At 39.9% G+C, this 19461-nt stretch overlaps 1 protein-coding gene and 1 long non-coding RNA gene across 4 annotated transcripts in view; one reads left to right on the top strand and one right to left on the bottom strand.

The window, feature by feature from the left end:
• The first annotated feature begins 1018 nt into the window (after positions 1 to 1018).
• Positions 1019 to 16507, top strand: LOC118620971. Of its 2 annotated transcripts, none has more exons than XR_004957597.1 (4): positions 1019 to 1227; positions 1820 to 1868; positions 6414 to 6589; positions 16387 to 16507. It is a non-coding gene; the product is annotated as an uncharacterized LOC118620971 (long non-coding RNA). The 2 variants fall into 2 exon arrangements; XR_004957598.1 differs by having other exon boundaries at positions 16353 to 16457.
• Positions 3785 to 19461, bottom strand: part of NT5DC1 (5'-nucleotidase domain containing 1) — a 130987-nt gene continuing 115310 nt past the window's right edge. For both annotated transcript variants that reach the window (XM_036248095.1, XM_036248096.1), the window contains exons 9-12: positions 17728 to 17846; positions 16740 to 16892; positions 11820 to 11988; positions 3785 to 4758 (exon numbers count right to left, since the gene is read on the bottom strand). In XM_036248095.1, coding sequence (XP_036103988.1) covers positions 4643 to 4758; positions 11820 to 11988; positions 16740 to 16892; positions 17728 to 17846 — 557 coding nt within the window. In that variant the 3' untranslated portion in view covers positions 3785 to 4642. The remainder of the gene's footprint in view (positions 4759 to 11819; positions 11989 to 16739; positions 16893 to 17727; positions 17847 to 19461) is intronic.

Raw genomic sequence — 19461 nt, 5'->3', positions numbered from 1 at the left:
TCTTGGTTGGCCCAGGCCATAGTGTCCTGTGAGGAGTAGTCACATACTTCATAATTTCCCTGGTCCTGACATAACTTTTTTTTTTTTTTTTTTACCTCTTCTGGCATTCAGCTCAGACATCCACAGGCCAGACCACTCACAAAGGCTTCTTTGACCTTTCTTGGCCGCTGCTCCTCATTTCTGCTGCTGCTGCTTCTGCTTTATCTCCAGTTGACTAAAGTTATCTTAAATCAGTTTTCATTATTAAAAACAACCCCCCCATATTACCTGTATTCGTAATTATTCAGTTCCCTACCCCATGGAGTCACAGTTTGAGCCTTGGATACCTGATTTTGCTTCAGATACATATTCTCTGGCTTGACAATCTCAAGATGTCAGGCACTTCTATGTGTGCTCTCATGTTAACTTTATAATCCTGACATTTACTATCTCCATTTACATAGTGGTGAAAATAGAGGCTCAGGAAGTTGAAATAAATTGCCTAAGATGCAAGGCATACAGATTGTTAAATTTTCTTATTTCAGACTACCTTCTGTATCACAGACAACTGTACTAAAAATGACAAAAATAAACCCTATTTATATGTGTATTCAGGCCTCAGGTGGTTATTCTTAACCCATTTGTGAATGGTTTCTGAAAAGGGTACTTTTAAAAATTATTTTAATTAATAAAAGATTCCATATTACAGATTAAAACATTCCTGATTTTACATAAGTAATCGAGATGTTTGCTGAATGAATGAAATTAGCAGTTTGTTCCTTTCATCAATGGAAGTAAATGCACCAAAGGAGTTTAAATATTATAGTTATGGAATTTAGTTGCTAAGAAACATAAAGAAATGTTGATATCTATTAAATTTAGAGAATGTTTTTAAATTCAACATGGTGATTCCTTTAATAGGCATTTAGGAATACATTCCTTCTCTAATTTATTAAACTTTGGTAAACCTTATTAAGCTTTGATCTTTCCCAAGAAAGTACCAAGGCCAAAGTATCAAGAAAGTAAAATAAACTTTGTGTATGTGTGTTTTTAATGAGTATGGGAACAGGTGCTTGGTACAAGAACATGATTGTCAAGCAATCTGTGTTGTAGTTATTTTAAGTAATGACACAACTTTTCTATAGGCCCGGATATCCCATCTTCCACTGTTTCCTTGGATCAGTTTTCATTGCTCCTTCTCTGATGTGGTTTCCTCAGCATAAGAGAGAAGTTTACTAAGTATTCAAGGTGAGCAGTTGAATTTGTGAAGAGAGGTAACCTGCTTATTAGAGCTGACTTCATTACACATTGTAGGATCCTGTGATTCTTGGTTCTCTATTTTACTGTTCCATGTAAGTTCTGTTATAGATACTTGTGTGTATTTAAAATTATTTTTATTTTATAAAATTACAAGTTACTTTAGGACAGAACCCGTGTCTTCATTTCTAATCCCTTATATGTCCTAGCATGGTGTGATTATTAAATTGAAGTGTGGGTTTAGACTAAGAATTTGCCCTAATCTAGATCCAATATTAGAAGATTTTACCAATCAACCAAGAGCACGATTTTTGGGATCAAACTTGGGCTCATGTACAGACTGTTCCTTAGTAACCATACAACTTTGAAGAAGCATATATCTAACTTCTGTGAATTTTCATTTCCTCATCTGTAAAATCTTAATAACTATCCACTCCTCATATGGTTGCTGTAGGGAGTAAATAAGGTACATAAAGTAGCCTGGTAAGGAGTCAGCACTCATTACTATTATATTTTTACCATATTTCTGAGGATGATTCTAGAGATCAACAAGAATTTACCTTTTTTAATTCATCCTATATAGATAGAACCATGCCCAAGGATTTTTAAGGGAAGCAACTGGACCACACTGGGTAAGCTCTCTCTTGAATAATACCCCAGTCTTGCACTAATCTGGCAGCCAACTATGATGACCTTGTTATCAAGAGTCTGAAAAGAGTTAAGGGAACGCTACTGCAGCATCACATTCCACTGAAGCAAAAACGATTGATCTAATTCTGACATTCAGTCTGTTATATCCTCAGATAGTTTGACATTCCATTTTTTACTGGTTTGTTATATAAAATAATCACATCATTTTTTTTATTCAAACAAGTTCACTAAAAGTATGTGTATATATATCCACATATATACACATCTATATATGCTTTAAATATATATAAAGTTATTGCCGAATGTGAATTGGTGGGGAAATAACATTTACCTTCAAATTAGAGTTTAAGAAACTCCGTAGTTGATTTTAGATTGTAATTCTAGGTACAGCTGAAGTTTCTGCTATCTCAGTATTCTAAATACCAAAGTCTAACAAATTGTTTGACCACCGTGTCGTTCAGATCTTTCCTCTGCTGATGAGATCAATAGTGGCCAGCAATTTCACTCCCTTGACAACTATTTTAGGTATCTTTTAGATGATAAATATTTTCCTGTATGCTAATATTAAACTTATGTCTTCTGCCTATTTGCACAATTTTCCTGCTTTGTTACTCATGACTTTATTATATAGCTTTTCTTCTCTAAGAGTCTCTTTTTAATTTTTATAATGCCACTTTTGGATGATTTTAACTCTTCATGTCCAATTAGAAACACTGTAACTTTTTAGAAGTGAAATAAAAAAAAATTTTTTTCCCTTTATTGATTTTTAGAGAGAGAGGAAGTGAGGAGAGAAACATCAATGAGAGAGAACACTGACTGGCAGCCTCTGCATGCCCCCCACTGGTGATTGGGCCCACAACCTAGGCATGTGTCCTGACTGGGAATCGAACCGGCTACCTCTTGGTGTATGGGTCAATGCTCAACCACTGAGCCACATCGGCCGGACAAAAAGTTTTAAAGTCTAATTACAGTTGAACAGGAAAACGGCATTCATTATTATCCCTGACTGTCCCTGTTAGAAAGGTGGAAGGAAACTTGGAAATAAACTCTAACCTCTTTCAATGAGACGGGAAAAACTGAGGTCAAAATAGGTGGTTAACTTGTTTAGAATCTTTAGATAGAAATTAAAGTAGGACTAGAACGTCTTTATGACTTGAGTTAATATTTTTTTACTCTTTAGTGGCCCTAAAATGGCAATTAACTTATTTGGAGTTCTTATTTTTTCATATCAACAACAGTAGTTTATAAGCATTTAAAGATGTGTTTATTCTTTGCCATTTACAAAATAAGCACGTGTAAGGAAATATAGCTTTATTTTAAAAAAGAAATCAAGTGTATTGAAAGTATACATGAGACAGCATCTGTCATTTAGCCTTAAGCTTGACTGTGTATGCCCATTATCATAGACCAGTGAGATTTTGGAAATCAGTTTCACTCGCATTAGTATATTCTTATTAGTAGATATCAAAGGAAGTTACTGACTTTGAGGAAATAATTTCAGTAACTGTTTACCTTACCCTGAGATACTATCTCCACAATATATTTGGGATTATTTTTAAGCACTGAAAATTTAAACAAAATATTTATCTTTTCATTGTAGGTATCAATATGCTCAGTTCTCTGCTACAGTCCAAGTAAAATAATGATAGTAAGCAGTGTTTTTGCTCTTACTGTTCAGGACTGACAGTGTGAAATTACAACATGAAGAGTAGCCAGGATTGATACTGTAAACACTATCTGGCTCCAAACAGCTTGCAACAAATAGCTACTAATATGACTATGCATAGCACATAGAACATAATCCTGAATTGTAACATAGCCATAAACACTCTTAAAGCAGTTTTTCTCAGTCTATAATCCATTGCATTAGCTATTATTTTTTCTAAGAGCCATTTTTTTTTTTCTTTTTGAGAACACATGCTTTAAAGTGAATGAAAATGAATTAAACAGTCTTTAACATTATTATGGGGGAGCGGGAACCCTTATGGGTAACACTGGAGGTTGAAATAATTGGCTTCTGGTATCATCTTTGTTCCATACTAGCTGTGTGGTATCAGAAGAAATCATGTTTCTATTTCTTGCTTTGGAAAACAAAAGAATAATATAAAACCTGATAGCTTGGAAAAATCATTTAATCTCACTGGACTCAGTGTCCTTGGGTATAAATTGAAAGAGGTATAGATCAGTTTTCTCAATTCTGGCTGCATTTTCCCAGGGGCATAGTAAAGATGCCAGTGCTCAACTACATGCCCAGACTAAATAAACCAATCTCTGGAGGTTAGGGTCCAGCCAATGGAACTCAGAATTCAGTATGAATCACACTATTATTAAACATAGGTTGCTGGATCCCATTTCTGGAGTTTCTAATTCTGTAGGTCTGGGGTGGGGCAGCAAATTTGCATTTCTATCAGATTCTCAGGTGATGCTATGCCAGTGGTTTGAGACCACATTTAGAGCCACTGGCTTAGGCATAGGTGTAAATATGTCTGTCCCCAGGTGAACTCGAAGCTCAGAACTATTGGTATATAAAATATCAGTAAGGGTCTTTCCAGTTCTAAGATACTGAGATTTTGGTATAATGAGAGTTGTTGGGCATCTACAGAAAGAGGACCTATGGAAAAACATCAATTTCTTGGTCAATTTTCATTAAGAATTTGTTCTTATAAAGCACTTTACAGTAGTTTTTAAAGTTAACATTTTTTATAGTACGTTTGCTGCATATATAATTCTTCACTTCATTTTTCAATAAGGTTAATTATTTGGTTGTCATGGTTTCATCATTTGATAGGACCAATGGAGGTTGTGGATAGTAGCCAGCTGTTTTTGAATTGTTTGAAGAGAACCTCGTAAATTTGTAGTCCAGGGGTAATTCTGGGGGGGAAAAATACAATTTGATTATTCTTCAGATCTCAAAAGGCCTTTCATAAATATAAACATCAATATTTGATAATCATTGGTAATATAACTTATTTTTTAGAGTTTAGTAAGTTTAATATTTCTTTTGTCACCTGGATAGGTTGTATCTAGGATAAAGAGCATAGATGTTATTCCCTATAAAATGTATAACAATATTAAAGTCAAATTACATTTAGAGATACTGTAAATCATCTTCAGAGCTCAAACTAGTGAGTTGAATTTTAACCTCCATGCAAAAAAGTTAACACAAAATAAGGATGATCATCTCATTTTTCTTTAATTTAAAAATGTCTCAGGCCCTACTCAGATGATCATGTAATTGATACATGAGAGCTAATAATCTTCATAGCCCTTAGCAATACAAATTATTAAGAATATCTTTGAATACTTGGCTAACTAAGGATTCTAATGTGCATGGTGTGGCAACTTTCTCCATTCGATAAGCAACACACACACACACACACACACACGGGAGTCGGGAGAGCACACAACATCTTTACTGATGGTGGGACATTGTGACAGTTTCATATAAGTCTCTCAAAAGCTAGTTTTCAGATATTTTCTTCCCAAATTTCTGCTAGGAAACATCACCAGAAATACTACAAGTGAAACATTATGATATATGCCATGTTATGATACTACGCATGCAGACGGATACTGGGCAGTAATCCTTATTTCACGAGTTTCACAAGTAAAACATCATTTGTTTGTAGTAAGTATTTTGAGGATGACACTAGCATAAAGTTTTTACTTTATATTAAGCAGAGGCCCAAGCAGTTCATCCTTTTGAGGAGAACACTAGTGCTAGAGGTTGGGAAGAAGGAACACCACATTCGTAATTCCAGAGAAAGCTAAGGTTACTGTTAACAGAAAAGTATTCAGTATTAGAGAACTCCATAGGTTTCACTGCCCTGTTAGCTGGAGTGAATCTTGAGACATGCATTCAAAGGCATTGGAGTCCAGCCGGTGTGGCTCAGTGGTTGAGCATTGACCCATGCACCAAGAGGTCACCAGTTCAATTCCCTGTCAGGACACGTGTCCAAGTTGTGGGCCAAATCCCCAGTGGGGGGCATGCAGGAGGCGGCTAATCGATGTTCTCTATCATCGATGTTTCTATCTCTCCCTCTCTCTCCCTCTCTATCTAAAATCAAATCAAAATTTTTTTAAAAAGGGCATTGGAAAGTAAACTGATAAAACTAAGTTTCTACACGTACCCATCGCAGGCCCCGGAACTCTACTAAGTCACTAAATGATGCAGGCTAAGAGCTGTGCCAGCCTTTCTCTCTTTCCTATACATTTTCCTAAAGTAAATGTGCAGGTCTCTGTGTAGCTATTACTCTAAAGTTAAAAATGATGACGTTATCAAAATGCATATAAACCAATCACCACTGTCATGTATATGACTAATAAGTGTAAACTTCGATAACATCTATGAAAATGGCTTCTATGCATTCGAATGGCAATGAGGTAACCAAGTCTAACTGGATATCCACGAACAAAGAAACATTACCTGTATAGTAAAAGGTTTTAAGAGGCACAGGAGGGTATAAGGTTTGTTTTTCACCTTCTATTGCACTTAAAACAAACCTTTTATTCTCTCTCCCATGTAGCCAAAAAGGTATACTACTATTAAGAAATCTGGATATGAAATAGCCAAACTGAGGTTGGATGACTGTTCTGTTAAAACAAGGATCCCCAGACTGACGGTTCAGCAAGAAGGGAACATTTACATCACTGTCATAGGAAAGTCAATGCTGGGTCTGACTGTATGGAAGAAAACAAAAAGGTAGACAAAGAACCAAATTCCTGTTCATTACAACAACATTCTATTAACTCTGTGTACTAAATATACTATAGTAATAACCGTATTATATAACAATAAAATGAAGTAAACTAAAATGAACAAATATTTTTTTTATCCTCGACATTTTTCCATTTTTTGTTCAGATAGAGTGGGAGAGAGAGAGAGGAAGAGAGAGAGAGAGACAGAGAGAGAGACAGAGAGAGAGAGAGAAACATCAACATGAAAGGGACACATTGAGTGGCTGCCTCCCACAAGACCCAACCAGGGCTGGTGACAAACTAACCGAGGTACGTGCCCTTAGTGGGAACTGAATCCATCTCTCTGGACTGCAGGCTGACGCTCTAACTGCTGAGCCAAACTGGCCAGGGCTGAACAAGTATTCTTAAACAGTAAGTTCAATGTAAGATAACACAGGTTAACAGGACAACCTTTGGGACTTGTTCTATAAATGTTATTAGCAGGGTAACATTTATATAACGATTCTATCTTCAACATGTCTAAAGCCATGGCCAGTTATTTTTCTTACTTGGAGGCAAATTACACAGTAGTATCCAACTTTACTGAATATGTTACTGAAATAATCAATTTGAAGTTCTGGGTAAGCTATAACTTTATGAGAATGTGATCATAGCAATGAGCGTGTAGAAACTGACAAAAGAACACTTTGCTTTTTGAGGAAGTGTCTTAGACATTAAAATCAACAACTGAAAGTGACACACAGCCCCCCCCCCCCCCCCCCCCGCCAACAAATGGTACTTATTTAGCGTTGTTTACTGGTAAGTCCTGTTTACTATTTACTCCTGAGAAAAGGCAGAAGACCAGGCCCTGCCAGGTTCCTCCCCAGGTGCTGAGGAGGAAAGCTTTTGGAGAATGAAAGTGGGAGGGCACTGTTCTGTAAGGAGGGGTGGTTACCACAGAAGATAAAGAGGGGTTATTTTCAAATTCTTTGGAGAAATATTTAAATATTAGAATAAGGGAGGTTCACTTTTCTTTGACTTTTTAACTATTTCCAAACCATGGCATACTGAAGTTTTTATCCAGGTACTTTATTTTTTTATCCTCACCTGGGGACATTTTTTGTTCAGATAAGAGTGGGAGGGAGAGAGAGGAAGAGACAGAGAAAGAGAAATCTCGACGTGAAAGGGACACATCGAGTGGCTGCCTCCCGCACGACCCAACCAGGGCCGGGGACAAACTGCAACGGAGGTACGTGCCCTTAGCGAGGAACTGAACCCGGGTCTCTCTGGACCGCAGATGGACACTCTAACCTCTGAGCCAAACCGGCCAGGGCTATCCAGGTACTTTAGAATCATTCAGTGGCTTCCATGATCACACCCCCATCCTCTCTCACTATAAATTTGAATCACTTTGGAAAAAAGGAAGAGTAAAATATAAAAATTGAAAATAGTAGTTTAATCCTGGGCTGGCCCCTTCCTTCACATTACAAGGTCCATTTCTTTAAAAGGAAAATAATTTGTAAAGGAAGAGATATACTTAAGTTATCTTTCTTTAATGTTATATGTGCAAGCATGGAACAAAATAAAAAGAATAAGCCATTTGAAACCAATGAGAATGAGATATTATTTCAATGAGTAGGATATACTGACATTTACTGGATTTGTATACTGTCAAAGAGGATGGACCTTTTAGAAGGTCATACATATGTTAGGGTCATCGTCATCATCATCACCATCATATAAATATCTTACGTTTTTTTTTAATCCTCACCCGAGGACATTTTTCCATTTTTTGTTCAGATAGAGTGAGAGGGAGAGAAGGAGAGAGAGAGAGAGAGAGAGAGAGAGAGAGAGAGAGAGAGAGAGAGAGAGAGACATCGGCGTGAAAGGGACACATCGAGTGGCTGCCTCCTGCACGACCCAACCGGGGCGGGGGACAAACTGCAACCGAGGTACATGCCCTTAGTGGGAACCGAACCCAGGTCTCTCTGGACCGCAGGCTAACGCTCTAACCACTGAGCAAAACCGGCCAGGGCAAATATCTCACTTTTTTCTTTCACATCCTTCCTGCGAGGGAGGAAATGGAGCCTGGTAATGTCATCCTCAATTTAAGAAAGACGAACCTGAGGTTTAAAAACTTTAGACTTTTCGCCAGGCCTGTGTGTGGCTCAGTGGTTGAGTGTCGACCCATGCACCAAGAGGTCGCAGGTTCAATTGCCAGTCAGGGCACATGCCCAGGCTGTGGGCCAAATCCCCAGCTGGGGGTGTGCAGGAGGCAGCCAATCGATGTTCTCTCTCATTGATGTTTCTATCTCTCTCTCTCCCTTCCTTTCTCCCGCAAACATTAATAAAGAAAAAAAAAAGTATAAAGAAACAAAAAACTTTAGACTTCATTTCTAAATTGGAGCTGAGACAACTAGAAAAGCTGGATAAAATGGAAACATCAGAGTGAAGTCACGGGAGAGCTGAAGAGACAACTAAGACCCGAGAATACAGGTCTTATGCCTCGGAAGGAGTAACAAGCAGAAATGTGAGCCTACATTCTGCCCCAGCTTTTCCCCTTAGATACTTGAATTCCATCTGGGGGAAGGGGCAGTTACTAGCAGCAGAAAAACCAGCAGAGCGTTTGCCTTCTTGAAGGGATGCAAAGAAAAACTGAGGGGTATAAAGGAAGGGGTGGAGAAATGGACTCTGCTGGTTTTCTCCTAAAGTCCTTCCCCAAATTCTGAAGGGAAGTTCAGGAAACCAAGGAGCAAGCAGAAGCACCTCTGTAAAGCACAGTGGATTTTCCAGGAGTTTTTTGGTACTGAGAAAACAGAGAGGGATTACTACTGAGAGAAGAGAAAGGCCCTGGTGAATATCTCAGACTTCCAGTTATATATTTCTGCAAACTTAATTTTTTAAAAATATGTTTTATTAACTTTATTTTTTTATCCTCACCCGAGGCCATTTTTCCATTTTTTTGTTCAGATAGAGTGTGAGGGAGGGAGGGAGGGAGGGAAGGAGGGAGGGAGGGAGAGAGAGAGAGAGAGAGAGAGAGAAGCATCGATGTGAAAGGGATACATTGAGTGGCTGCCTCCTGCACAACTCAATCAGGGCCTGGGACAAACTGCAACCAAGGTATGTGCCCTTGGCGGGAACTGAACCCGGGTCTCTCTGGACTGCAGGCCGATGCTCTAACGACTGAACCAAACCAGGCAGGGCTGTTTTATTAATTTTTACATTTATTTTTAGAGAGAAAGGGAGAGGGAGAGCTAGAAACAGATGAGGGAGAAATATTGATTAGCTGCCTCTCGAACGCCCCCTACTGGGGATTAAGCCTGCAACCCTGGCATGTGCCCTGACCAGGAATGAAACTGGTGACCTCTTGGTGCCTGGGCAGATGCTTAACCAACTTAGTCACACCTGGTGGGTTTCCCTTGTTTGTTTGTTTATTTATTTATTTATTTTAAATCCTCACCTGAGGATATTTTCCCATTTATCTTCAGATAGAGTGGGAGGGAGAGTGAGAAAGAGAGAAAGAGAGAGAGAAAGAGAGCGAGAGAGAAGCATCAATGTGAGAGAGACATATCGACTGGTTGCCTCCCACATGACCCTGACCAGGGCCAGGGACCAAACCACAACCGAGGCACGTGTCCTTGGCTGGAATTGAACCTGAGACTCTGGTCCGTTGGCCAGCACTCTAACTGCTGAGCCAAATCAGCCAGGGTGCCTTGTTTATTTTTTACTTTAATGTTATTTAACATAATTAGCTCAGTATGTGTGTCATTACAATTCTTTTGATTACGGCATGCATTTTTGACTTAGCACTATCTATCATACTCTTCTCCTTTCTCATATAATACAAGGATTTAGAACACTTTAACTCCAGCTATTTCCTTTCGCCATTGTTGTCATGTCTTTAAATTCTTCACTTAAACCCCACAGGACTTAATTTTTTCACTGTTTCCAACAGTAAATATTCATTTAGATTTATTCATGTCTATCTTTTTGTTGCTGTTTATCCCTGTTTGCATCTCCAATCTCCCCACAGGGATCATTCCTACTGTTGCTTGAGGAACACCCTTTAGCATTTACTGCAGTGCAGGTCTCTGGAGATACATTTCCTCCATTTTGGTCAGTCTAAAAGCCGTCTGGACTAGTTTCCAGTGTACCAATTCATTTTTCAACTGTGTCTAATCTGCTGTTAAGCCCATCCTTTAAGTTCTTAATAGTTCAATTTTAAAATTCCATTCTTTTTAAAGTTTTGTGTCTCTACAATATTTCTCATTTCTTTCATTTCTGTACTTGACCACAGCGAACTTGGTTATCTCTGTTACGATAGTCTCATATCCTGTGTGACTATTTTTCATTGCACACTGAACCTTACATTGCTTTTAGAAATAATCTGAGTCCTAGAATGTTATATTCCTCAAGAGAATATTCACTGATTTCTACAAGGTGCTCTGAGGCACTACCAATCTAGAATCTTCTGAATCCAATTCTAGGGATTCATCTGATTTAAAGCTGAGCTTCAGTCCTCCTTCTAATTCATCCTTACTCTTAGGTAACTCCTTCATGGTCTCAGCACAGACTGAGAGTCCACCCGGCCCATCCCTCCTTTGGCAGGCCCGACCCTCTACTTCTATCCCTGTAGGCTCACGAAACTACTAAAAGACCCACTCCCTTTCGTTGAGACTCTCTTGAATCAGCAAACATTCAGGGGGAAAAGCAGCCCCAAAGTCAACCTCCTTACTGGCCTCCTTAGCTTCTTGTTAGTTTTCCCCTACCTTCATCCTATGACTCCAAGCAGATTATATAAGATTGTCGCCCTGGCGGGTGTGGCTCAGTGGTGAGAGAGTCGACCCTCGCACCGAAGGGTTGTGGGTTTGATTCCCAGTCAAGGGCACATACCCGGGTTGGACATTCGATCCCCACCCTGGTCAGGGCACATGTGGGAGGCAACCAATCGATGTGTCTCTCTCACATTGATGTTTTTCTCTGTCTCCCTCCCTTCCACTCTCTAAAAATCAATGGCAAAAATATCCTCCAGTGAGGATTAACAAAAAAGAAAGTTACCCACCTTTTGTCATTGGCTCCAGGAAATGGGCAGGTCCTATTTACCTAGGTTGCCATAGGTAACCTAGATGTTTCTCGGTAATCTAGATGTTTCTCCAGAAAAACAAATGTCATGATGGAAAGATCTGCTTTTTTTAAAGGCATGGATTCTAGTAATTAAGTAACAAGTAAAGCTTCATAAATACTTCTTCCCTTACCTGCTATTGCTTCAATACTTGGAATTGCGATCGTGCTGTAAGTACTGATTCTCTTACAGGACCACGTAGAAACCAAGGTGTCTTCTGTATGGTCCAGTCCCGACACGTAATCAATAAAAAAAGAGCCCCATTTTTTAGATAATGAATTTAGAGGCTTTGACTTCTGTCCCTGAAACAAGAGGATAGAACAATGAAAACTGTGATTAACGTTCAACCTTATTGTTATTTAAGTTTTCCCCTCATAAGTACATAAAAATAAAAAATCTGAAGGAATTCCAGTTGTTTCCCTTAACCAAACTATGTACTATATAAAAAGTAAAACAAAGCCTAGAAGTCCTTAAAAGTATTCCCCCCCCCCCCCGGTTTTGTTTGGGAACCCCTTCTGACCCTTTGGGATCGGGCTTGGATGCCATCCGGGATGTGTTCCTTGACTTCCCACACTCAGGTTGGATTAGATCTCCTCCTCCATTTCCCTACACCCTGAGTTTATCCCTAATATACTACTTCTCATACTGTCTCACAACTATCATAGTATTTATTTTCATCCTTGACAGATTATTAACTATGTAAGGCTAAGAATGTTGTTACGTACTAATGCATCCTTAAGTCTTAGTGCCTAGGACAGAGCAGGCACATGAAAATTGCAGACTAAATTACAGACCCATTCAAAAGTACGTCTCCGTGTCCTATGGGTTTGGCAAAAAATTAAGAATTGACAGAAATGCTATCCCATCCACATAATCTGGACTATAAAATCCGTCGTGCTTGTCTGAAGACAATGTCATTTTGGAGCTCACAGAGTCCCAAATACGCCTCTGGATTCGCAATTCTTTGTGCTGGAACTTGATTTGTGAAGCAAGGTAGAAATATATGTTTGCAGATGATGGTGTTTGGAAATCATTCAGCAAGAACCTATTTGGATTTCACCAAAGATATTTAAGAGCAGTATTGAAATATGAATATCCATATTCCTGTGTGTACATTTAAGGAGTATTTCAATATAATTTCTCCATACCAAAATACCAATTTATACATTTTATTTAATTATCTTTTCTAAAACAATGGGTCTGAAGAAAAATGACTCACATCACATATATGTAGAAAATGGTCCTGCAGATGAGTGACAGAATCTAGGCTCCTCCCTATTATAAAGACAGGAAAATAGAACTCTCTACCCTTTCTGGTTCAATGTAACATGGATGCTACTATGGTCTAAATGTTTGTGTTCCACCAGAATTCATATGTTGAAATCTTTTTTTTACATTTTTTTATCCTCACCTTAAAATATTTTTCCATTTTTGTTCAGATAGAGTGGGAGGGAGAGAGAGGAAGAGAGAGAGAGAGAGAGAAACATCGAGTGGTTGCCACCTACACGACCCAACCAGGGCCGGGGACAAACTGCAACCGAGGTACGTGCCCTTAGCGGGAACCGAACCTGGGTCTCTCTGGACCGCAGGCCGACGCTCTAACCGCCGAGCCAAACTGGCCAGGGCCATATGTTGAAATCTTAATCTCCAAGGTGATATTAGGAGGTGGGGAGGTCTTTGGGTCATGAGGGTAGAGCCCTCATGAAGGGGGTTAGTGCCCTTATGAAAGAGCCCCAGAGAGCGCGCTGCCCTCTTCTGGCACATGAGGGTATAGTGAGAAGAGGGTGGTGTATGAGGAAGCAGGTCCGCACCAGACAGTGAACTGATTAACACCATGACCTTGGACTTCCCAGCCTCCACAACTGTGAGAAACAGATGTTTATTATTTATAAGCCAGCCAATCTACACTAGTATAGCAGCCCAAACAGTCTAACAGGTGTAATCTTTGTTCATTCTGATATCGAGGTTTTTAATCACTCTTTTTTTCAAATATAAATATATCACTAATCAAAAGAAATGTCATTTTTTGAACATCAACAGAAAGCACTCCTATGTTTGTTTAGGATTTAAAAAAAATTTTTATCCGCACCCAAGGACATTTTTGCATTTATCTTCAGGTAGGGTGGGAGGGAGAGAGGGAGGAAGAGAGAGACAGAAACATCGATGTGAAAGAGACATATCAACTGGTTGCCACCCACACGGCCCCGGTTGGGCCAGGGACAAACTGCAACTGAGGTACATGCCCTTAGTGGGAACCAAACCCAGGTCTCTCTGGTCCGCAGGCTGATGTTCTAACTGCTGAGACAAACTGGCCAGGGCTGTTTAGGACTTTTAAATATTATCCTTTAATGCAGCGGTTCTCAACCTGTGGGTCACAACCCCTTTGGGGGTCAAACGACCCTTTCACAGGAGTTGCCCAAGACCATCGGAAAACACCTCTATCTGTCTCTAAGAGGGTCCGCCCACATGCAGATATGCCCACATACAATATGAGGAACTGTATTAAAGGGTCATGGCATTAGGAAGGTTGAGAACCACTGCTTTAATGGTAGGTGTTTTCACCAAGTTCCTATCTTCTCTTTCTAGTCTTTCTCCCTTAGACATTCATCTATGTCCCAGTTTTCCTAATTAGACTTAACCTATTTCCCACAAGCCAGTTTGATCTCATCTCTAAATATTTCAAAGAAATGGGATTAGAGATTAAATCAATCATACCCCCCTCTTCACAAACCAGCTTTTTCTTGACTTCCATATTTATATGAACAAAACACATCATTTCCAGTTGCTTGTGCTTGAAAACTAGCTGAGCTTTGAGTCCAGCCCCTACCACTAGCACCAGGCTCATCAGTAGGTAAGAACATCTGCCCACATATTCCATTTCTTTCTTGTTATATCTACCTGTTCCTTGTGTATTACCTCTGGTACAGGCTGCTGCAACAGCCTCCCAGTCCCTTCCTCCCCGCAGAGTCCACCCCCTACACGGCAGCTATACAAAAGCTTAAACACTTACTCCCACCTCCGAAAACTGTTAGTGGTTCCTGTAGCCGACAAACTCATACACGGTCAACACTGCACTGTAGCCTGTACGTTACACTGTCTGCACACTGACTCATGTTATTTCCTGAACCCAGAGTGTGTTATACATCGGTGGAAAATGTACCTGTTCTTCAGTGTTTACTTCGAATTCTATGTTCTTTCATGAAGTTTTCCCTGATTCTCCTCAATAAAGTATCCATCTTGCCTCGTTTATAATTCTTTTATAATGTACCCTCCCTGGGCAGTTCTGCTCTGTATACTCAATTTCCTCAGCCCCTTCCGCCTCGGACTGCGATACATTCTGTAAAAAGGAACTGTGTTTGATCAATGGTTAGGCCCGGCATTCTTAGCAGAGAGGCTTGCACAAATGGAAAACTCAGTATATCTATGTTGGACAAGAGAATGGTGCTAGACTGACTATTTAATGAGTGGCCTTATTGAGATATCTCTGCTAATCCAATAAGCTCTTATTTATGTCTGCTGCTTATGATAAACATTTCGAGTATTATGAAATATGTGGAGTTCAAGGGGAAGAAACATTATTTATTTCAATTTTATCTTAGGAAATAAGATCTTCAAGCTGTTGACTCACCATTTCCTGTCTAGAAGCCAATTATAACGCTTTGTTTATGATGTGTTTATAACTAGCTAACAGGAGAGGGTCTGAGGGAGAAGGACGGGGCTGCTATGAGCATGATGCTGGCGGAGCCTGTCCCCCGATGCCTCATTTTCTTATTACTGTACCTACATTCTCAAATCACTCCGAAGAAACCAAATCTCTCTTCAGTGAAAACCTTTCCAAAAGTCACTCAGGTTCCCTGGAGGGCTGTTTTAAAGCTCTTCTTAACTCAAAAAGTCCAAAGAACTTCCGGTGCCACGTTGAAGACCAAATGCTACTCAATGGAAACCTTATAGAAACCTGACCCCTTTATTCTAACATTTTGTTTGTGTCTGCTTATAGTTATTATTTTTTCTTTTAATATAGACTCTATTTTTTAGGACAGGTTTAGGTTTACAGATAAATAGAACAAAAAGTACAGAAAATTCATATATATATATATATATATGTTCCCCTCCTGCCTCCTCACCACTGTCTCTCTCATTATTAACATCTTGCATTAATTTGGTGTGGTACATTTGTTACAAATGGTTAATTGATATTGATACGTTATTTTTGACAAAAGTATATAGTTTACATTAGGATTCACACTTTATGTTGTATAGTTCTATGGGTTTTGACAAATTATTAATGTCATGTGTCCACTATTACAAAATTATACAGAATAGTTTTATCACCATAAAAATTCCATTCATTCTTTCCACTCCCCTCAAACCCATGGCACCCACTGGTCTTTTTACTCTATATTTTTGCCTTTTTCAGACTGTCATAAGGTTGGAATCAGACAGTATGCAGCCTTTTCGGATTGACTTCTTTGACTTAGTCATGACTTTTTGTGGCTTGATAGCTTATTTCATTTTATTGGTCTTTTTTGATATGATTTTTGTTCTTCTGACTTGAGTTTTTCCTCCTTTATAATTGTTCCACTAGAATGATTTAGAAAAATGCATTTTGTTTTCTGATCTTCTTTTCTGTTTCCTTTTGCTTTTAAACACTATTTTCCCTTTCTAGATTTAGGACATCTTTTGCTTTTCTTTACCTGAAGTCTTCTCCCTAAGTTCATTCCGGGGACTCAGGAGGAAGCCTACGGGAGCCACCCATTCAGTTCAGCGAGACCCAGGAAGAGAGCAAAGCACTTCTGCGGCCAAGGAAATGAGACAGTGTAACTCCGGTGAGTCAGGATCTGGCAGCCTCAGCACCAACCAAAACACACCCGCGGCGCCGGGCACTGGGGGAACGCGGAGGGCGGGGAAGGCAGACTGACCTGTGTCATCTCAGTGTCATTTACAAATTATCATCAGGACAACGGTAGCTGACAAAGATGACCACAGTAACTGCCAACAGAGCTCATCCCTTGTGGCACAAACGAGCAAGGAAAGGGCTAACAGGAACCCTTACCTCGTATTTCCCTTTCTTCTCCAGAGGCTCTGATTGCTCGGGCTTCCAGTCTCCATCTCCTCTGAGCTCTTCAAGGATGAGGACTGTCTCCCAGTTACTATAATGACGGGCTGGGAAAATATCTGAATGCATGCTGTCACCAAAGTAAACAACCTGTAAGTCAGACAGCAAATTCTGTGTGAGGCATTAGAATTGTGAAAAAGAGTGGCTGTCATTTCATTTAAGGCAGAAGAAAATACTCTGGGAGCTGCATAAACGTCTTAAATTTCCTTGAAGAACCTTACAGGGGACATCTCCCGTTGCCCCATTTGGTCTGCAGGCTGCCGTGTTCATTTTGATAAATTATACAATGCACGTGTAGGTAGAAAAAAGGCAGAAAATATGTGACTTTGTTAAAATTTCCTGAAGAAGTGAAAGTCCATATGTTTACAGGCAAACCTGCCCCCAGCATTGAGAACTGTGAGGTACTAGAGGGGACTTGTTACAGTGCCAACATGGGGGCCAATGGAGCAGGGCTGTTACCCACTGACCTCTCCTGCTCACGGGGCTCCTGGCCAACATTTTTTAGATGAAATGTCCTGCTCTTAAAAATGCACCAATGTCCAACATCAACAATATGACCAGGATGTCAAAAGCAAGTGTGTCTTTAGGTGAGGCTGTACTGTAGCTTCATTTACTGCTTATTTTATATATAAAAGCTTTTGTTAGGAATTGCTACCAGGATATCATTCCTCAGGTACCCACACACAAATCCCCCCTAGATCGGTGGCCCCTTGCTTGGAATTTCTGCTCTTCTCTGTTACAGACAAAGACCTAGTCAACAAAGGAAAGGCTTATTTACACAGAAGAGGTAAGAGAACAGACTGGGCAGAGGCAGATGATTTCCCCATGGATAACGAAGCTAAATGCATGAAGAGTCATGGTTTTAGTTTATGATAGTTTATGTCGGCACGTGGGCATCAAGGACTCTGCCTCAGTGAGAAAATACCTTGGGCTCAGGTTTGCCAGTCATTTTCTTTAGAAGCTCATAGAGGTGGACAGCATTCCCCTGAGAGTACCAGCCAGGTTTATCCAGAGATGGCAATGCCTCCTGCTCCTCGTCATTCTCTGAAAAGACAGTTTGACAATCATATATTAGGCAAGTGAGAGCACCCAGTTGGGTAGACCACACCCAGGCACAGCTGCAGGACATGGATAAGAAGGGACCATGTGGGGGATGGGAGCGGGCATTCAGTGAGCACCTGCTATTACAACCACTTCACAAATATATAAATAGGTAATATTGGTATGTAAAATTTTAGTAAAAATCTGTGGAATGGAATAAGTATAGGTACAGGACAGGTATAAACAGGAACAAAATATGAACACCTTGCAGATAAAAATTGAGTACTTAGCCCTGGCTGGTTTGGCTCAGCAGTTACAGCATCTCCGCTGTCTGAAGGGTTGTGGGTTTGAGTACAGTCAAGGGCACGTACTTGGATTGCAGGTTCAATCCCTGGCCCCGGTTGGGGTCGTGCAGGAGGCAACCAATCGATGTGTCTCTCACATCGATATTTCTCTTTCTCTCTCTTCCTCTTTTCCATTCTATCTAAAAATCAATGGAAAAATATCCTTGGGTGAGGATTAACAACAACAAAAGAACTGAGTACTTAGTTATATATTTAAATATAAGTTTGTGAAGAAGGGAAAACATTTAAATTGTTTTCTAGTTTAATACAAAGAGGATTATTTGGCTTCCTCATAACAGATTGTTTCTTAATATCAAGGATTTATATAAGACATTAAACTCATATATAAAACCACCATCAATTTCTTACTTTCTACTAGAGCAGGGTTTCTTAACCTGGTCACTACTGAGATTTGGGACCAGGTAATTCTTTGTTGGTGGCAGGATGGGGGGGCTGTCCTGTGTGTGGCAGGCTGTGTAACAGCATCCTTGGCCTCTACCCACTAGATGCCCAGTAGCACCCTGCCTCCCAAGTTGTGACAACCAAAAATGTCTCCAGACATTGCCAAATTTGCCTTGAGGAGCAAAAGTTTCACAGCTTAAAAACCACTAGACCCATTTCATTCGCACATGTGCATATTCTAATACCTTCAGTTTAAACAATAAAATATGCCCTTGACCTTACTTGTCTTTCAGCTAAAGCCTTAATTCTTTGACTGTCTTCACAGCTAAAATTCTAGAAAGAGTTGTCTATAGTCATTGGTTCCACTACTTTCAATCAACTCGAGACACTGCAATCTGGCCTCTATCTCTACCACAGCCCAGCAGGACACCGGTGATCTCTGTCTTGCCCATTCCAATGGACTTCCTCTTCCCTTTTTCAATGGATTTTTCAGGAGCATTTGCCCTAGTTATCCACTCTTCTCTTCCTTCTCTGGCTTCTGAACCCTGCACCCCCTACTTCTCCTGCCCCCCTAAGATAATCTGTCTGCTCCCAGACTGAACTTTTTCTTCATTATCCCTACCATGAGAGTGTGTCAAAGCTTGGTGAGTCTTTTGCCTATCCCTCATTCTCTCTATTTGATCTCATATAAACCCATGGCTTTAAATACCTCTCCATGAGCTGATGGCTCCCACATTTATATCCTGAGCCTGCTCCTGTTTGTTCTCTTGGACTCTAGGTTCATTTACACAATTTCATAATTGACAGTTCCAGTTAGACAACTCCTATTTAATATGCTGAAAAAGGAGTTCTTAGTAGTTACAGCCCCGCCC

The sequence above is a fragment of the Molossus molossus genome, unplaced genomic scaffold, assembly GCF_014108415.1.
Source record: "Molossus molossus isolate mMolMol1 unplaced genomic scaffold, mMolMol1.p scaffold_m16_p_8, whole genome shotgun sequence".
In the NCBI taxonomy this organism is placed as follows: Eukaryota; Metazoa; Chordata; class Mammalia; order Chiroptera; family Molossidae; genus Molossus; species Molossus molossus.
The sequence above is the reverse complement of the archived record's forward strand: the minus strand, read 5'-3'. Positions and strand labels throughout refer to the sequence as shown.